Below are 20553 nucleotides of genomic sequence, written 5' to 3' on the forward strand. Positions count from 1 at the left end.
AGAATCTCTGTGCGTAAGGGTCAAGGCCGGAAAACCATACTGGGTGCCCGTGATCTTTGGGCCCTTAGACGGCACTGCATCACATACAGGCATGCTTCTGTATTGGAAATCACAAAATGGGCTCAGGAATATTTCCAGAGAACATTATCTGTGAACACAATTCACCGTGCCATCCGCCGTTGCCAGCTATAACTCTATAGTTCAAAGAAGAAGCCGTATCTAAACATGATCCAGAAGCGCAGACGTCTTCTCTGGGCCAAGGCTCATTTAAAATGGACTGTGGCAAAGTGGAAAACTGTTCTGTGGTCAGACGAATCAAAATTTGAAGTTCTTTATGGAAATCAGGGACGCCGTGTCATTCGGACTAAAGAGGAGAAGGACGACCCAAGTTATCAGCGCTCAGTTCAGAAGCCTGCATCTCTGATGGTATGGGGTTGCATTAGTGCGTGTGGCATGGGCAGCTTACACATCTGGAAAGACACCATCAATGCTGAAAGGTATATCCAGGTTCTAGAGCAACATATGCTCCCATCCAGACAACGTCTCTTTCAGGGAAGACCTTGCATTTTCCAACATGACAATGCCAAACCACATACTGCATCAATTACAGCATCATGGCTGCGTAGAAGAAGGGTCCAGGTACTGAACTGGCCAGCCTGCAGTCCAGATCTTTCACCCATAGAAAACATTTGGCGCATCATAAAACGGAAGATACGACAAAAAAGACCTAAGACAGTTGAGCAACTAGAATCCTACATTAGACAAGAATGGGTTAACATTCCTATCCCTAAACTTGAGCAACTTGTCTCCTCAGTCCCCAGACGTTTACAGACTGTTGTAAAGAGAAAAGGGGATGTCTCACAGTGGGAAACATGGCCTTGTCAGAACTTTTTTGAGATGTGTTGTTGTCATGAAATTTCAAGTCACCTAATTTTTCTCTTTAAATGATACATTTTCTCAGTTTAAACATTTGATGTGTCATCTATGCTCTATTCTGAATAAAATATGGATTTTTGAAACTTCCACATCATTGCATTCCATTTTTATTTACAATTTTTCCCAACTTTTTTGGAATCGGGTTGTATTATGTAGGCTATGTTAGGCTACGATGCATATCCAACATCTGCATTACTGAGGTTATTTATTTTTGATTTGTCTTATTTATTTTATTTATCCTGTTTGTTTTATTAACTTTATAGGCCTAGTTATTCTGCTTAAATTTATTTTTGTCTACATCCATGTATTTTCTTCATCTGTTACCCTGATACTGTACTTTTTTTTTGTATTTTGCCCACTTTGGCATCTTGACTAGCCATCGTTCACTAACTGCACTCTGTCGTGTGATGCCCACGATCTCTGATTGGGTCACAGAAGTGTTTAATATGGATTGGATGTAGACTAGTGGACATGGTACATAGAATGTGCTGCATCAAAGTCCTTCTAAGGCTATATAAGTGTCTCTGGCTGCATTCTCACACAGAACGTTGGTGCGAAATATTTATAAACATCTGAAAAAACCCGCCGAACTAACGTCAAACCTGCCCAATTTTTGTTAACCAGCCCAAGCCATTTTTTGCCCTCAAAGTAGAATTCAAAACCGCCCAATTGGGCGGGAAACTGCCCAATCTGTCAACACTGATTCCTTCCAGTCCTTCCCTGAAAACAATGTAAAGATCAGTACCACTCTGTCTGTACACACAGCACACTCAAGTGGCCAAGACACAGAACTGCGCGATGTTTCTGCGTGTTCCCGAGTTAAAGGATGTTCAATATTTAATGATAGTGCATTCTATTACACGTGAAAGTGTAGTTAACATCCTCAGGTGTAAATAGGAAAGCTGGTACAAGCTCAATCACAGTGATGAATCAAAGGGATTGTTGACTTACAGTCCGGCTGGCAGCATGTCCACCTGCACCTCGAACAGGAAGTGAACAGCCTCAGCCAAGAGGAAGTCCAGAAGTCCAGACAGAACCCAGGTTCCAAACAGGAAGGACTAACATCAACAGACGAGAACACAAACGTACACATCACTCACAAGAAAATGCCGAGGTGAAAGATTTGTTTTGAAGATTTAACTTTTTAACTGGATTAAACTACAACAGGAAATTCAGTTTTCATTAATATGCCAGTTAGATATTTTTCAGGTCCTGCACTCATCTTGTCCTGTTTCCCCAGGTACACCAGGACACTGGCTCTTATATCTAACAACCCTTTAATAATACTTTCTGGTCACATGATCAATCTAACTCAAGGTTTTTAACAGAGTCAAACTCGTGACGCTGTCTAAGATTACTGAAATCATAAAAAGGGAAAATGTGTTGAAAACTGAGAAGAAAAGCTGAGAAGCTTCACAGCGAGCCAGAGAGCGAGACACAGTGCTGAGTAATGAAATCATGGTATCTATGATACAGACCCTAGTTGTGGTCAGAAGTTTACATACAGTGGCATGAATGCCATGCCAATATTTGGGCTTTCAGTAATTTCTTTGAACTGTTCTTTTTCTGTAGCAGAATGACTGTACAGCATACATCTTTAATAAAATAAATAAATAAAAAACACACTAGAATTTGGTGCACAAATTTTAATTTTCATTGGGTTTTCTGAAATCAACACAGGGTCAAAAATTTACATTACACTCAGATGATTAATAATTCAGAGGTGCTGAAACTTCCAAAACATCTCTTATCTTGCCAAGGCCGAGGTCTCTTAACTTCCTGTTAATGATCATGATTGACTACAGCTGGTAGCTTCTCTGTGCCTTCATAAAAAGGGTTTGTGTTTACAGCACTCATTGGATTGACCAACACACAGTCAAATGGGAAAGTCCAAGGAGCTCAGTGCAGATCTGAGAAAGAGGATAACAGATGTACACAACTCAGAAATGGCTCCAAGAGACATTCCGAAACAACTGCAAATTTCAAGACCAGTTCAAACAATTGTATCCAAGTTATTGTGAGGTGTAGTCACTTTGCCAAGCCACTTTTGCTTCAAGAAAACCCAAACAAACAGTCACCTTCAGCTGAAAGGACATTGGTTTGGATGGTCAGGAACAACCTGGGAACCACCATGGCACAGCCCTGCCATGAACTGGAAGCTGATGGATCACTGTCTACAGTTCAGATCACCATGGACTAAGAGGCTGCTATCCAAGAAATAACCCCCTGCTCCAAAATTGACATCTTCAAGCTTAAAGTTTGAAGCTGACCACATGGACAAAGAAAAAGCCTTCTGGAGGATAGCTGTATGGTCAGATGAGACAAAGATTGAGTTGCTTGGCCACAATGACCACCATGTACAGAGGGACACTGTACCAGCTGGTGATGGTGGTAGGATCATCATGCTCTAGGGCTGTTTTGCTGCCAGTGGAACTGGTTCATGGCACAAAGCGGATGGAATAATGGATGACGACCTCAGAATTCTTCAGCATAAACAATCAGAAACTTGCAAACGACTTGGGACTTACAAAAGGACAATGAACCCAAACACGCATCAGAGCTAGTTGTGGAGGATAAAGCAGGCTAACATTAAGCTGAAAACAAGTCCTGACTTCAACCCTATTAAAATATATGGACCGTGCTTATAAGTAGAGTCCATGCCAAGAAAAAAAAATTAATTGAACTCTACCAATTCTACCATGAAGAGTCATGAAATATCCACCAAGAATTCTGCCAGAAGCTTGCTCATGGTAAATAAAAATGTTTGGTCAAGGTGAATCTTGTGAAGAGACATTTTACCCAAATATTAGGTGTGCTGTATGTATATTTTTGACCATGCATGTATAATTTTGACCCTGTGTTGATTTCAGAAAACCCAAAGAAAATTAACACTTGTGCACCAAATTCTAGTGTTGTTTTTTTTAATTAAAGATGTATGCTGTACATTCTGCCACAGAAAAAAAAAGAACAGTTCAAAGACATTACTGAAAGCCCAAATATTGCCATGACGTTCATATCCAAGATGACGTTCGTGTCACTGTATGTAAACTTCTGACCACAACCGTACATGCTTATCTAACTTTCAAAAGGTGGAGGAGGGACGGAAAGAAAGAACAGCAGCAAAACAAGAACGCAAGAAGGAATTAATTAAAATCAGTAGACAAAAAAAAAATAAGAAAGGACAAAACACAGAAAAAGATAGCAGATCAACATAGTCAGAAAGCAGAAAGAAAGGAAAAGAGTGAGAAAATGCCAAAAAAGAAAAAAAAAAGCTAACCCTACCCCCCCACCTCCAAGTCAAAAACAGAAAGAAAGATGGATCAATATAAAGTCAAATCAAGATCAACTGTGAGCTACTGCTCACTTCCGTATCCCTCCCACTCTCACTTAGATCAGAATGCAAGCAATGGAAGGAATAGGACACTTATTATGAATGTTGACTTCAACAAATAATGAACCCTGAAACGAGTAAATAAACAGTCATGTTCTCCCCAGGGATTTCAAACAGCATCCTGGTAAACCGTCATTTTGAAATAGCATTTTGCTTCTTGAAATAGCGTCAAAATCCACCCTATATGTTTCGTAAATACATTCAGTCGGTAAACAGGAAGTCGATGTGTGACAGACCTGAAAACGGTACACACGGTATAGAACCCCAAGCTGAAACTCGGCACCAAATATCAAGCAGTTGTGATTTGTAGTTGCTGAGAAAAGTGTTACGAAAAGTTTTGTAAATCCACACTACAGGTTTCATAAATACATTCAGTCGGTAAACAAGAAGTCGATGTGGGACGGACCTGAGAACGGTACACATGGTATAGAACTCCAAGCTGAAGCTCGGCACCAAATATCAAGCAGTTGTGATTTGTAGTTGCTGAGAAAAGTGTTACGAAAAGTTTTGTAAATCCACACTACAGGTTTCATAAATACATTCAGTCGGTAAACAAGAAGTCGATGTGCGACAGGCCTGAGAACGGTACACACGGTATAGAACCCCAAGCTGAAGCTTGGCACCAAATATCAAGCAGTTGTGATTTGTAGTTGCTGAGAAAAGTGTTACAAAAGTTTTGTAAATCCACACTACAGGTTTCATAAATACATTCAGTCGGTAAACAAGAAGTCGATGTGGGACAGACCTGAGAACAGTACACATGGTATAGAACTCCAAGCTGAAGTTTGGTACCAAGTGGCTATGATTTGTGGTTGTTGAGAAAAAGGGCGTTTCAGATGGACGGAGATACGGACAGACAGAGTTAAACCAGTATACCCCCCCAGAGTGGGGGTGAAAGGGTGGCTGTATGGAAGAAAGAAAAAAGAAAAGCCAGACCAACATAAAGTCAGAAAGAAACAGAGGAATGGAGGGATAAAGAAAAAAAGGAGAAACTGGGTAAAAGTAAAAATAAAAAAAAAATAAAAAATTAAAGGAAAGTATGAATGTTTATGAGAAGAAAAGAAATGAAGAAACAGATTTTGACAGACATCATGTTCGGAAAGCAAAAAAGTCAGGGGGAAGAGGAATGAAAGACTGACGATAAGAAAGAGAGAGAGAGTGCATGAGAGAGAGAAAGTTGTTTTGTACATTAGCAGTTGTGCAAGTGATGTGAGCGTATGCACATGCATTTGTGTTCCACAGAACGACATGATAAACAGTGTGCTTTGTTAAAAACATCACACTTTTCAGCAAATCACGTCGCACATGTGCATACGTGCTGATCATCTGATTGTAAATACCTGAAAGCAGAGGGTGTAGGCGGATATAAACGTACAGCTGAACAGGCGTGATTGTAAACCAGTGTGCCAGGCTTGAGCGAGTGTGTTACTGCTGTTCACACCTCTCAACCACAACAACGCAGAAAGACTTACGGCGAACTTGCGACTGCCGAACCTCCTCTCAAATATACGGAAATTGTAGATGAGCAGACTGCTGCAGAACGTGTCCTTTACATCCAGACAGATCAGCCTCCCACACAGCAGCCTCCACAACTACAGGAAACAACACACAGCGTTTCAGCTGAAGTTTCACACGACTATCCACACACTTTTATACAACTCAGGAGTGTAACTTGCACTAACAGACACATGACTGAAGGACGAGTGCAGTCGTACGCTGACCTGTCTGTGGTGCGTGATCGCCTGCAGGCTGTAGACGAACAGCTTCTGGTACTGAGGCAGGGCCACGAGAAGCAGCACGGTGAAGGCAGTGGGAAGCAGCAGCAGACTCTTCGACACAGGAGCTTTATCTGTCAGACACACACAGATCATCCTAACGAGATGCTCAGAAAGATTAAAAAGGTGTGATATGAATAAATATGCAGGGGCTGTGGTAATTTCCATTCTCTTTTAAACTTGGGTTTGATGCGAAAGGAGAAAAAAAAAATCAAACTGCGCTAATCTATATTTCCATGCAATGTAAAGAAAGAAAGAAAGAAAGAAAGAAAGAAAGAAAGAAAGAAAGAAAGAAAGAAAGAAAGAAAGAAAGAAAGAAAGAAAGAAAGAAAGAAAGAAAGAAAGAAAGAAAGAAAGAAAGAAAGAAAGAAAGAAAGAAAGAAAGAAAGAAAGAAAGAAAGAAAGAAAGAAAGAAAGAAAGAAAGAAAGAAAGAAAGAAAGAAAGAAAGAAAGAAAGAAAGAAAGAAAGAAAGAAAGAAAGAAAGAAAGAAAGAAAGAAAGAAAGAAAGAAAGAAAGAAAGAAAGAAAGAAAGAAAGAAAGAAAGAAAGAAAGAAAGAAAGAAAGAAAGAAAGAAAGAAAGAAAGAAAGAAAGAAAGAAAGAAAGAAAGAAAGAAAGAAAGAAAGACTGGGTGAAAGTAAAAATTAAAAAAATGAATGAATGCTCATCATTTTACTGAGAAGAAATGAAGAAAGATTCTGACAGAAAAAAGAATGAGAGAGGTAACTAGAGAGAAGAGAAGTAGAGAGAGAAAGAAAAGGAGAGAGGTAGAGAGAAAGGAAAGAGAAGTAAATAAAGACAGACAAAAGAAGTAAATCGAGAGACAGAAAAGGGGAGAGAGAGAAGGAAAGAAGTAAATTGAGAGAAAAGGAGAGAGGAGAGAGTGAGAAAAGTAAATAGAAAAGGGGAGAGAGATGGAAAGAAGTAAATAGAGAGGTAGAGAGAAAAGGAGGGAGGAAAAGTAGAGAGACAAGAAAGACAGAAGGAGAGAGAAAAAAGTAAATAGAGACAGAAAAGGAGAGAAAAAAGTAAATAGAGAGAAAAGTAGAGAGAGACAGAAAAGGAGGGAGAAAGAAAAGGAGAGAAAAAAGTAAATAGACAGAAAAGGGGAGAGAGATGGAAAGAGAAGTAAATAGAGAGGTAAATAGAGAGAAAAGAAGAGAGACAGGAAAGACAAAGGAGAGAGAAAAAAGAGAGAAAAGGAGGAGAGGAAAAGTAAAGAGAGACAGAAAAGGAGAGACAAGGAAGGAGGGAGAGAGAAAAAAGTAAATAGAGACAAAAGGAGAGAAAAAAGTAGAGAGAAAAGGGGGAGAGTGGAAAAGTAAAGAGAGAAAGAAAGCAGAGAGAGACAAGGGGGGAGAGAGAGAAAGAAAGAAAGTAAATAGAGAGAAACAGAAAAGGGGTGAAAGAGGACAGAGAAAGAAAAGAGAAGAAAAGAGAAAGTAAATAGAGAGAGAGAGAAGTAAATATAGAGAAACAGAAAAGGAAAGAGAGAAACAAAGACAGGAAAAAGAATCCTGACAGCCATCCATGACAGACACGAGCCAATCGTGAGCATCTGTGAGCTCATGTATGCAGAAGAGGGCAGTTAGCATTTCTTCTAAGTGGTGGCTGTTGTATGATAGTGGAGATCTGGCTGGTGGGTGGGAACTAGCCAAGAGTAAATTAGGGAGTAATTTATTAACAAACAAACAAACAAACAAACAAACAAACAAACAAACTGATAGAAATGCACATCATCTTTACCCATCCAGTGTGTTCTGAGTTGGGTCCCTTTCCTAGGGCTTCTTGGCTAAGTAAGCACAGCTGGCTAGCCCCTCCTCAGCTGCACTGCTTTTGGTCATGGACAATTTAGAGTAGCCAGTTAACCTAACCTGCATGTCTTTGGACTGTGGGGGAAACCGGAGCACCCTGAGGAAACCCACGCGGACACGGGGAGAACATGCAAACTCTGCACAGAAAGGCCATGAGGTTCGAACCTGGAACCTTTTTGTTGTGAGGCGACAGTGCTAACCGCTACACCACTGTGCTGCCCTAGAAATTCACATAAAAGATGAAAATAAATGAAATTAAAGAACTAGAGGTAAAGGACGAGAAAGTAGTGGAGAAATGAAAGAGAAATGAAGAAACAGGAAGGGAAGGCAAAGAATGAGGGAGAGATGAGAGACCCTACAAGGTTCATCTCCCACTGATCTAGAAAATTATGCTGATTAGATGCTGCATGAGAAAAGAGAAAGAAAAAAAAATGAGAAAGAAAGAAAAAGGAAAAGCAGTGAGTGTGGAAGAGAAGCGAGGCTTTAAAGTGCCATTCCACCATTGGATGTATTCTTTGGCATAAAATACAATACATTTTATGACAACATGACTAGACAGAGAAATCTTTTAGCTTCAAAATGATATATCAAACAATTTTTTGACAACGACAAGTATATTAATTTTGCGACCAAAGTCACCTACCCTTTTAATTTCCGCGCGGTAGTGAAACGTGATGTCATCGGCAGGTTCCCCTTCTTGTGTACCACGTCACGTGTGACGTGGCACAGATTATCAGCAATGGCGGATAGAACGCGATTTCCACTTGTCGATTGCTGTGCCGATATTCACCATCGGCCGTCTCCTTTGGGCATCACTTGCTATTTTCCTTCGCTTCTTTTCCGAAGCTGACAATCGCGTTCTATCCGCCATTGCTGATAATCTGTGCCACGTCACACGTGACGTGGTACACAAGAAGGGGAACCTGCCGATGACATCACGTTTCACTACCGCGCGGAAATTAGAAGGGTAGGTGACTTTGGTCGCAAAATTAATATACTTGTCGTTGTCAAAAAATTATGTTTGATATATCATTTTGAAGCTAAAAGATTTCTCTGTCTAGTCATGTTGTCATAAAATATATTGTATTTTATGCCAAAAAAAATACATCCAATGGTGGAATGGCACTTTAACGTGTGCGCCTGTTATAGACATGGAATAGTCGACATGGCAGTTTATTCCTGCTGCTAACATCAAACAAAATGTGAAATATGCGACAGACAGACAGGATGTTTCAGGGAAATGTGAAATGAGAGACAATGAGAGAATGAAACAGAGAGAGGGGGGGCTAGATGGATACACCCAGGGGTTAAATTGGGATTGGTTATGTGGGGGGGCTCTGCCTCGTACCCGCCCCTGCCCCCGCCGCCCTGCCCCAATATACTTTTTGGAAAATAACCCTCTAATTTGATAACCATATCATATTGCACAGAGATATACACCTTATCTGTGTGTTGTAGGCCTATGTGTGTCTTGTAGTGCCTCCCTACACATTATGGCAGTTTGAATGTAGATTGGTTGGCCAATGTAACAGATTGTACAGGTTGTTGTACATTGGTTTGAAGGAAATGATTAGTGGGGGGTCTGGGGGTCCTCCCCCAGAAGTTTATTATCATACATGTTATTTGCTGAATTCTGATGCATTTTAATAAGTTGTTAGCTGACTTTACAGAGGTAGGTTGAGCAATATCATGTTAAATCTTGTCACATGCCTACAGGTGAAAAATGTGAAGGAGAAATGTTCAGTGAGAAAATTTGAAGGCTTGCACAATCTTAAACCAAAACAGTTGATTTATTTTGGAGGATAAATGTTAAATATGCCAAAACACTGTCAGTCAAATTGTCAAATATATTCATGCAATGAATGCAACCAAATACAAACAACACTATAACATTGGAAGCATTTATTATTATTATTATTATGTATTCAATTATTTATCTGGCATGTGGTGCTTTTTGTATTGTCTAGAACATACATAAGATGAGCATATTATAGCAGCAAAATAGAAGCACAATCATTTGAATGCAGCAAAACTTTTGCTGCATTCAAATGATTGTGCTTCTATTTTGCTGCTATAATATGCTCATCTTATGTATGTTCTAGACAATACAGAAAGCACCACATGCCAAATAAATAATTGAATACATAATAATAACAATAATAATTACACTAATAGGATCGTATGCAGGTAAAAGGGGAGACGGTGTATGGAGAAAATTATAAACAAGTCACAACGCTGAAACACAAGCCCAAAAACCCGCAAACCACGACCTTCTGATTTTTTTTTAAAGCGAGCTCACAAAAAAAGAAACCCCAAAGTCGCTTATAAAAAGCGGAATTGGCAACCCACGCAGTGTTCCAGAAACCAGAATCTCTGATCGCAAGTTCTGTTCTAAATAGCTTTGACAGGTCGTCTTTTTATCAGGAAAACTATGATCTATCTCATAAAAGTCATGGGTTTATTGATTAATAAAACGATATTTAATTATTCAGAACTGAAAATCGTGAAAAGGGTTTGTTGCTTTTGATGTGTGCGTGATCATATGCCATCCGCTCCGAGCTTATGTGCCGGGGCTCAGCCCCAGACAGCCCCGGCCCAATTTAACCCCTGGATACACCGACTGGTCCAAAAAAAAAAAAGTCACACACTAACATTTGGTTGGACCACCTTTAGCTTTGATTACAACACGCATTCACCGTGGCATCATTTTGATAAATGTTCTGACGTTGCATAAGGTTTTCCATCCAAAGCTGCATTAATTTTTTTTTTTCCACCAAGATCTTGCAGTGATGACTAGAGTCGAACTACTCCATAAAGTCTTCTCCAGCACATTCCAAAAACATCCAGTAGGGTCAAGGTCAAGATTCTGTAGTGGCCGATTCATGTGTGAAAATGATTCCTCATGCTTCCTGAAGCACTCTCACAATCTGAGCCTGATGAATCCTGGTATTGTCATCTTGGAATATGCCCATGTTACCGGGGGGTGGGGGGATTGGGGGAAAGAATCACAGGTTTTCAGCTGACTTCATTTTATTGCCCCATAACATTGCTGAGCCTCGACTTGGGCAACTGAAGCAACCCCAGATCATAACACTGCCTCCAGAGGCTTGTACAGTGTCTTGCAAAAGTATTCATCCCCCTTGGTGTTTGTCCTGTTTTGTCGCAGTACAAGCTGGAATTAAAATCGAGTTTTGGAGGATTAGCACCATTTGATTCATGCAACATGCCTACAACTTTAAAGGTGAAAACTTTTTTTTTTTTAAATTATGACAAAAAATAATTAAATTGAACAAACAGAAATCTGGAGTGTGCACAGATATTCATCTCCCTAAAGTCAATACTTTGTAGAGCCACCTTTTGCTACAATTACACCTGCAAGTCTCTTGGGGGTATGTCTCTATTAGCTTAGCACATCTAGCCACTGGGATTTTTGCCCATTCCTCAAGGCAAAACTGTTCCAACTCCTTCAAGTTGCGTTGGTGTTCAGCAATCTTCAAGTTATGCCACAGATTCTCAGTTAGACTGAGGTCTGGGCGTTGATTAGGCCATTCCAAGACATTTAAATGTTTCCCTTTAAACCACTCCAGTGTAGCTTTAGCAGTATGTTTAGGGTCATTTGTCCTGCCGGAACGTGAACCTTCGTCCCAGTCTCAAACCTCTGGCTGACTCAAACAGGTTTTCCTCTAGAATTGCCCTGTATTTAGTGCCATCCATCTTTCCTTCAGTCCTTACCAGCTTTCCTGTCACTGCAGATGAAAAATATCCCCACAGCATGATGCTGCCAGCACCATGCTTCACTGTAGGAATGGTGTTCTCAGGGTGCTGGGTTTGTGCCACACATGGCATTTCCCATGATGGCCAAAAAGATCAATTTTAGTCTCAGTTGACCAGAGAATCTTCTTCCATGTGTTTGCTGAATTTGACACATGCTGTTGAGCACACTCCAAACGTGTTTTCTTAAGCAAGGACTCTTTTCTGGTCACTCTTCCATAAAGCCCCACTCCATGGCGTGTATGGCTTAAAGTGGTCCTATGGACAGATACTCCCATCTCCACTGGGGATCTTTGCAGCTCCTTCAGTGTTATCTTTGGTGTCTTTGTTGTATCTCTGATTAATGCGCTCCTTGCCGGGTCTGTGAGTTTTGGTGGGCGGCCTTCTCTTGTCAAGTTTGTAGTGGTGCCATATTCTTTCCATTTTGCTGTAATGGATTTAATGGTGCTCCCTGGGATATTTTTTTTATGGCCCAACCCTGATCTATACTTCTCCACAACTTTGTCTCTGACCTGTGTGGAGTGATCCTTGGTTTTCATGTTGCTTGCTTAGTAGTGTTGTAGAGTCAGGGTCCTTCCAGAACAGGTTGATTTATACAGACATCATGTGACAGATCATGTGCCACTTTGATTACACACCGGTGGATCTTAATCAACTACAACCCCAATTCCAAAAAAGTTGGGACAAAGTACAAATTGTAAATAAAAACGGAATGCAATGATGAAGTTTCAAAAATCCATATTTTATTCAGAATAGAACATAGATGACATACCAAATGTTTAAACTGAGAAAATGTATCATTTAAAGAGAAAAATTAGGTGATTTTAAATTTCATGACGACAACAACACATCTAAAAAAAGTTGGGACAAGGCCATGTTTACCACTGTGAGACATCCCCTTTTCTCTTTACAACAGTCTGTAAACGTCTGGGGACTGAGGAGACAAGTTGCTCAAGTTTAGGGATAGGAATGTTAACCCATTCTTGTCGAATGTAGGATTCTAGTTGCTCAACTGTCTTAGGTCTTTTTTGTCGTGTCTTCCGTTTTATGATGCGCCAAATGTTTTCTATGGGTGAAAGATCTGGACTGCAGGCTGGCCAGTTCAGTACCCAGACCCTTCTTCTACGCAGCCATGATGCTGTAATTGATGCAGTATGTGGTTTGGCATTGTCATGTTGGAAAATGCAAGGTCTTCCCTGAAAGAGACGTTGTCTGGATGGGAGCATATGTTGCTCTAGAACCTGGATATACCTTTCAGCACTGATGGTGTCTTTCCAGATGTGTAAGCTGCCCATGCCACACGCACTAATGCAACCCCATACCATCAGAGATGCAGGCTTCTGAACTGAGCGCTGATAACAACTTGGGTCGTCCTTCTCCTCTTTAGTCCGAATGACACGGCGTCCCTGATTTCCATAAAGAACTTCAAATTTTGATTCGTCTGACCACAGAACAGTTTTCCACTTTGCCACAGTCCATTTTAAATGAGCCTTGGCCCAGAGAAGACGTCTGCGCTTCTGGATCATGTTTAGATACGGCTTCTTCTTTGAGCTATAGAGTTTTAGCTGGCAATGGCGGACGGCACGGTGAATTGTGTTCACAGATAATGTTCTCTGGAAATATTCCTGAGTCCATTTTGTGATTTCCAATCCAGAAGCATGCCTGTATGTGATGCGATGCCGTCTAAGGGCCTGAAGATCACGGGCACCCAGTATGGTTTTCCGGCCTTGACCCTTACGCACAGAGATTCTTCCAGATTCTCTGAATCTTTTGATATTATGCACTGTAGACAATGTGTTCAAACTCTTTGCAATTTTACACTGTCGAACTCCTTTCTGATATTGTTCTGCTATTTGTCGGCGCAGAATTAGGGGGATTGGTGATCCTCTTCCCATCTTTACTTCTGAGAGCCACTGCCACTCCAAGATGCTCTTTTTATACCCAGTCATGTTAATGACCTATTGCCAATTGACCTAATGAGTTGCATTTTGGTCCTCCAGCTGTTCCTTTTTTGTACCTTTAACTTTTCCAGCCTCTTATTGCCCCTGTCCCAACTTTTTTGAGATGTCTTGCTGTCATGAAATTTCAAAATGCGCCAATATTTGGCATGAAATTTCAAAATGTCTCACTTTCGACATATGATGTGTTGTCTATGTTCTATTGTGAATACAATATCAGTTTTTGAGATTTTTAAATTATTGCATTCCGTTTTTATTTACAATTAGTACTTTGTCCCAACTTTTTTGGAATCGGGGTTGTATGTGACTTAAGTGAATTATTTGGGCCAGCTCTTATTTAAGGGTTTCATACGAAAGGGGGTGAATACCTGTGCACACGCTAGATTTCTGATCTTAATTATTGTTTGTGTCACAATAAAACAACAATTTGCACCTTTAAAGTGGTAGGTATATTGTGTAAATCAATTAGTGCTAACCCCCCAAAAATCCATTTTAATTCCAGCTTGTAATGCGACAAAACAGGACAAAACACCAAGGGGGATGAATACTTTTAAAAGACACTGTAAAGTGGCCTCATGTGCTTCCCTTCTTACCCTGACACACCCTTCGCTCCAGACTCATCACACCACATGACCTTTCTCCATTGCTCCAGAGTCCAAGCTTTATGCTCCCAAGCAAACTGAAGCCTTTTGTTCTGAGTCGTCTCACTAACGCATGGTTTTCTAACGGACACAGAGCTGTTTAGTCCCAATCCTGTGACATATCACATTGTGTATAAATACTCTTACTTTCACTTTTCAAAATAGCTGCGAGTTTGACTCTCGATTGTTTACAATTCGACGTCACCAAGCGTTTAAGTGATCTCCGATCATAGTCAGTCAAGATTTTTTTTTTCCTGACCACATTTCTTCTGTGAAGTTCACGGTTCACCAGGTTTTAATAATGCTTCCAACATTTCTTAAACCAACCAGTCATTTCTAGCCTAGTAAACTAGACACACCCGCCTAGCGGCCAAAAATATTTTTGCCTACGAGTGGGTCTAGCCTCGCACCATATCAACAAAACACCCCGGATATCAAATCGTGCCCGCCAATCACAACGCAAGGTTTTTGTTTGGATTCTTTGGGCGGGCTTTTGCAGGAGTGACGACAAGGCTGCGCGACGCTGGAGAAAGCGCAACAGGAAAGATGGCTACGACTAGTGAAGAGCGCACGTTTGACTCCGCTTTGGAATCAGTTTTAGAAGAATTAGACTTGGAGTTTTCGTTGAAACATGAGCAGGAAGAGGCTCTCCGCTCATTCCTTTTCAAGAAGGACGTTTTCGCTGTTTTGCCGACCGGCTATGGCAAAAGTCTGATCTACCAGCTGGCTCCGCTCGTAGCCAAAAGGATGGGCTAGTTTGTGCAGTACGAAGAATTAATAAACAGCTTTGAAACATTACTTTTTGATTGTTTCTTATTTTCCCGTTATATTAAATTTAAGGGAAATTATTTCACCAAACACCACTAAATAAAAACTCTCAAAAACAGTTTAAGCAAACCCTTGAAAAACACTTGAAAAAAAAAAATGAGTGTATGTTAAGTATGTGGTACAGACTCCAAACTTGTGGTCATTATCTCCAAACTTCTTAATATCTAGAACCTGTTTATTAATTAATACGCATTTTGAAAAATTATTTATTTCAAGGCCTCCCCCACTGCTTTCTGTCGCTCTGACTACGTCACAGTCACTGTTGCACTGATTGGTCAGAGCGTTGGCCTATACGCACAGAGACCGTTTGAAAGACAGCGGTTTGTTCCTACCCACACCCTTCGGAAATGTCTACGACGGAGACCAGACTAAATATTCACATTTAGTCTGGCTTGCCAGGCTAAGTCATTTCAGCAACCTCCTTAGTTGTTTTCTTTGCTTGACACAGGCCAATATTTTGACCTTTCTGAAACAACAACAAGTTGAATTTATATAGCGCCTTCCACCAACCCAAGGATGTTTACAGAGTAACTGTCCTACGGAAAGAGAAACACATCAACAAAAGAAAACATGGACAGGAAACAGGAAATGAAAGAACAAAACGATCATTTACATGAGCATAAAGATAACAGATTTGCTCAAAGCAGTGAAAAAAAAAATCAAACAGTCAGTGATCAGAAGAAGAAATATCAGGAGGAGGGACAGCAGAGAGAGAAGAGAGAAGATTTGAGATGATTTTTGAATTTGGGAAGGAAGAGATGTACAATCCCGAAGACACTGAGGGAGAGAAGTTCACAGCTTGTGGGCTGCAACCTTAAATGCCCTGGAACCCATGGTGGATAATTTACATTTGGGGACAGAAAACAGACCAGAAGATGAAGGTCTGAGACTGTGAATGGGAGAGCCGGGTTGAAGAACTGTAATTCCATTAGATACTGAGGACTGTGGCCATGGAGGGCTTTAAAGGAGAACGGAAGGCAAATTTATCATCAAAATTCTATTTCTCACATTTTATTAAATATCGGAATGCATTTTTGATCGCCATTTTGTCGCTGCTATAGCAAGTTATGAGTGTTTGAAATATGCCGTGTAATACATCAGTCCATATGTCAAAGCAATGGCCGTAAACGAGATTCATTGAGACCTGTACGAGACATCACAGGACGGAAGTAAAACGTACAGCAGAAATCAAAGTGACCAGCATCTGCCAACGTTGTCAAAAGACGCGCGCGCCCTCTTTCGAATGCTGATGTAATCAAGCCGGAAGTTTTGTTTGTTTTGATAGCAATCAGGAAAGTTTGAAAAAAGTAGGCAGTAATCGTCATTTAAACTCGTTTTTGTGCAATACTTCGCTTGGAAAACAGTTTTCAAAATGGCAGCACTGACACCTGGCTGACACTTCACGTTTCGAAGTCTCGCACAAGTCTCGTGAAGATCGCGCGGATAAGCGACGCCTGCCGTGAACCAAACGAACTAAATTCAACACAGCTAAAAACCGAATAGGCCGATAAGTATAATATTTAATTGCAATTAGTTGCCAATACGAGTCACGATATAAGGTTACTAAAACCGAAAATGTAATTGAATAACACGTTAGTATAGGTAATCGTATGGGGCTGAGTAAAATTAAGGATTAATTTCACGAGTGATTTCAAAGTTTTGAAAAGACGAGGGCAATTTCAAAACTTTGAAATCACGAGTGAAATTGATCTTTAATTTTACGAGGAACCATACGATTACTTGTTTATAATATATAGGGCCAAATTCATACTTCGGAAGCCATTCAAGTTCGCAACTTTTGTCATTCACGTTTTCTGAAGCAATCAGGGCACAAGACTATCTTGCAGATTTGAATCAGTTTCTAAAGCGTCTTTCATCATGACACGGCGACACGACACGAGGATTTTGAAAGTGGTTTACAAAATTTTATTGGAACTTCTTTACGAAAGCCATTTTGATGAGAAAATTTGCTAATTTTTGTAACCGTAACCAAGGAATGAACTAGCCAATAGCATTTCAGAAATATGGCACCGTGTTAAGGAAAAAAAGCCCTCCTTGATTGACCAATCAGAATTGAGTAATTTGGCCCCATGTATTATAAATTAAGAAATAAAGCAAGTTTAAAAATGACTTCAGTTCTCCTTTAAACGTAAACAGAAGAATTTTATATCGAAGGCATCTTCTGACATGGTTGGTTAAGAAACGAGAAGCTACTCACTGCATCAATTAGAGTTAAAAGAAATGTGTTTCCAGCTGAATTATAATAATCACTGCAGTAATTTTCCAATCAAAGGCTCTTAACTATTTGCTTATTTAAATCCAAACAGTGACTTTTTTTAGGCAAGAGGGAGGGATGTATCCAGGGGTTAAATTGGGCCGGGGCTGTCCGGGGCTGAGCCCCGGCACATAAGCTCGGAGCGGATGGCATATGATCACGCACACATCAAAAGCAACAAACCCTTTTCACGATTTTCAGTTCTGAATAATTAAATATCGTTTTATTAATCAATAAACCCATGACTTTTATGAGATAGATCATAGTTTTCCTGATAACAAGACGACCTGTCAAAGCTATTTAGAACAGAACTTGCGATCAGAGATTCTGGTTTCTGGAACACTGCGTGGGTTGCCAATTCCGCTTTTTATAAGCGACTTTGGGGTTTCTTTTTTTGTGAGCTCGCTTTAAAAAAAAATCAGAAGTCGTGGTTTGCGGGTTTTTGGGCTTGTGTTTCAGCGTTGTGACTTGTTTATAATTTTCTCCGTACACCGTCTCCCCTTTTACCTGCATACGATCCTAATCCATCAGAGGTGCTTGAACGAACTGTCTGTGCATTTGGCGAGTTCAATTTCCATAGTCCCCAGTTATCGACAGAAATTAGCCAGGGGGAAGGGGGAGATGTCAGTTAAAGTTAGCTACTGAGATTGACCAAAAGTTGAGCCTAACGTTGCCTCAAGTTAGCTACCTTTGGCAAACATAAACAAAACACTCGTCTTGTGCTCTAGCCTTAATTAACTGTCGATATCATATTTATTATTAAAAACAAAATATCAAATAATACTGAAGAGGGGAAAAAATAATACTGATCTAAATATGTTGTGTTTTTATTTTTAGACAGTATGTGTTTAGCAAAACACATACTCAGACGTAGAGGACTCGAGATTTTATTTCAAGACCACGACTGTAGAGATTTCACTAAATTGCCTGATTTATTTGTAAACATTGTTACTGTGATTGGCAGTAAAATTTCCTGCGTCAAACAGGCATTTAGCAGCCACTCTTATCCAGAGCGACATGCAACACACCCAGAGCAGCCTGGGGAGCAGTTAGGGGTCAGGTTCCTTGCTCAAGAGCACTTCAGCCAGATTTGCTGGTCCAGGGAATTGACCCGGCGACCTTTAGGTGCCAAAGCTGCTTCTCTAACCATTATAGCTTCCAAATGTGACCAATAACACGATTCATTGTGAATTTGAAAGTTTTCTTCTGGTTAACAGTCATCACCCCTCCCACACATGGGTCTGGTTCTGGTCTTGACTCTGTCTCAACCAATCAAAAAGTCTTGGTCTTGATGCACTTTGGTCTTGACTATAACAGTAGATAGAAAGAAAAAGAAACTCTGGAAGGAGTTTCAAGAGGAGGCATCTTCTGACATGGTTGGTTAAGAAATGAGAAGCTACTCACTGCATCAATTAGAGTTAAAAGAAATGTGTTTCCAGCTGAATTATAATAATCACTGCAGTAATTATCCAATCAAAGGCTCTTAACTATTTGCTTATTTAAATCCAAACAGTGACTTTTTTAGGCAAGAGGGAGGGATGGATACTTTGACATTTCAGTGAAATGAGAGAGCAACAGAAATGGTATTGTACTTCTCAAGACCGGTCTCAAGACCACTTTATGAAGGTCTTGGAATGGACCGCATTTTTACTTGTTTCAGTCTCAGACATGGGGTGGCACGGTGGTGTAGTGGTTAGCGCTGTCGCCTCACAGCAAGAAGGTCCGGGTTCGAGCCCCGTGGCCGGCGAGGGCCTTTCTGTGCGGAGTTTGCATGTTCTCCCCGTGTCCGCGTGGGTTTCCTCCGGGTGCTCCGGTTTCCCCCACAGTCCAAAGACATGCAGGTTAGGTTAATTGGTGACTCTAAATTGACCATAGGTGTGAGTGTGAATGGTTGTCTGTGTCCATGTGTCAGCCCTGTGATGACCTGGCGACTTGTCCAGGGTGTACCCTGCCTTTCGCCCGTAGTCAGCTGGGATAGGCTCCAGCTTGCCTGCGACCCTGTAGAACAGGATAAAGCGGCTAGAGATAATGAGATGAGATGAGTCTCAGACGTAGAGGACTCGAGATTTTATTTCAAGACCACGACTGTAGAGATTTCACTAAATTGCCTGATTTATTTGTAAACATTGTTACTGTGATTGGCGGTAAAATTTCTTGGTGTCAAACAGGCATTTAGCAGCCGCTCTTATCCAGAGCGACATGCAACACACCCAGAGCAGCCTGGGGAGCAGTTAGGGGTCAGGTTCCTTGCTCAAGAGCACTTCAGCCAGATTTGCTGGTCCAGGGAATTGACCCGGCGACCTTTAGGTGCCAAAGCTGCTTCTCTGACCATTATAGCTTCCAAATGTGACCAATAACACGATTCATTGTGAATTTGAAAAAGTTTTCTTCTGGTTAACAGTCATCACCGCTCCCACACATGGGTCTGGGTCTGGTTCTGGTCTTGACTCGGTCTCAACCAATCAAAGTCTTGGTCTTGATGCACTTGATAACAGTAGATAGAAAGAAAAAGAAAGAAACTCTGGACATTTCAGTGAATTGTGAATGAAAGGAAGAACAGACAGGTAAGGCCTTACACTGTGTCCCTCCCACTGCTGTAGGATCTCTATAGTAGGTGCTGCATGAACACTAAATGTGTGTGAAACTCCAGATGTTTCACAGGAAAAACCTTGAAATGTGCGTGAGTTATAGCTTAATAACTCATTCATTCATTCCCTCTCTTACACACACTAAACAATGCGGTTCAGCTGTCAGCTGGAGTACAGAATGAATGACAGAGCAAAGCGCCACGTCTTAAATCACACACTTCCCGACTAAACACTTCCGCTCCTGGTAATTACGGTAACGCAGACTAGTGTTCTATTTAGACACACTAAACAGTAGCTCAATATGCGATTGGGACGCAGCCCGTGTTTCACGCCTGTCTATGCTAAAATGGTCCATGACATGAAGCAGGTTTTATGAATACTTACACAGCCCTCTGGAACCGGTAGTGGTGAACATTGTGCTAACTGCATGCACAAGAAACTAAAACGACCAAAAATACACAAAGGCACTGCGTTTTATATGTAAAAACTTGATAAAGTTAAAGGGAAAATCTAGTGTCGGAGGTAGACAAGGAAATGGTATCCAGGACGGCAGCCCGTGAGGGACAAACCCGGTCTT

General features: G+C 40.8%; 1 protein-coding gene across 1 annotated transcript in view; it reads right to left on the reverse strand.

Annotated features, from left to right (window-relative positions):
- The window catches only part of ubac2 (UBA domain containing 2), an 83183-nt gene extending 62657 nt beyond the window's left edge, over positions 1–20526 (reverse strand). The window contains exons 1-4 of the mRNA XM_060899540.1: positions 20361–20526; positions 6049–6176; positions 5800–5919; positions 1888–1994 (exon numbers count right to left, since the gene is read on the reverse strand). Coding sequence (XP_060755523.1) covers positions 1888–1994; positions 5800–5919; positions 6049–6176; positions 20361–20391 — 386 coding nt within the window. The 5' untranslated portion in view covers positions 20392–20526. The remainder of the gene's footprint in view (positions 1–1887; positions 1995–5799; positions 5920–6048; positions 6177–20360) is intronic.
- Positions 20527–20553: the final 27 nt, after the last annotated feature.

The sequence above is a fragment of the Neoarius graeffei genome, chromosome 18 (assembly GCF_027579695.1).
Source record: "Neoarius graeffei isolate fNeoGra1 chromosome 18, fNeoGra1.pri, whole genome shotgun sequence".
Lineage (NCBI taxonomy): Eukaryota > Metazoa > Chordata > Actinopteri > Siluriformes > Ariidae > Neoarius > Neoarius graeffei.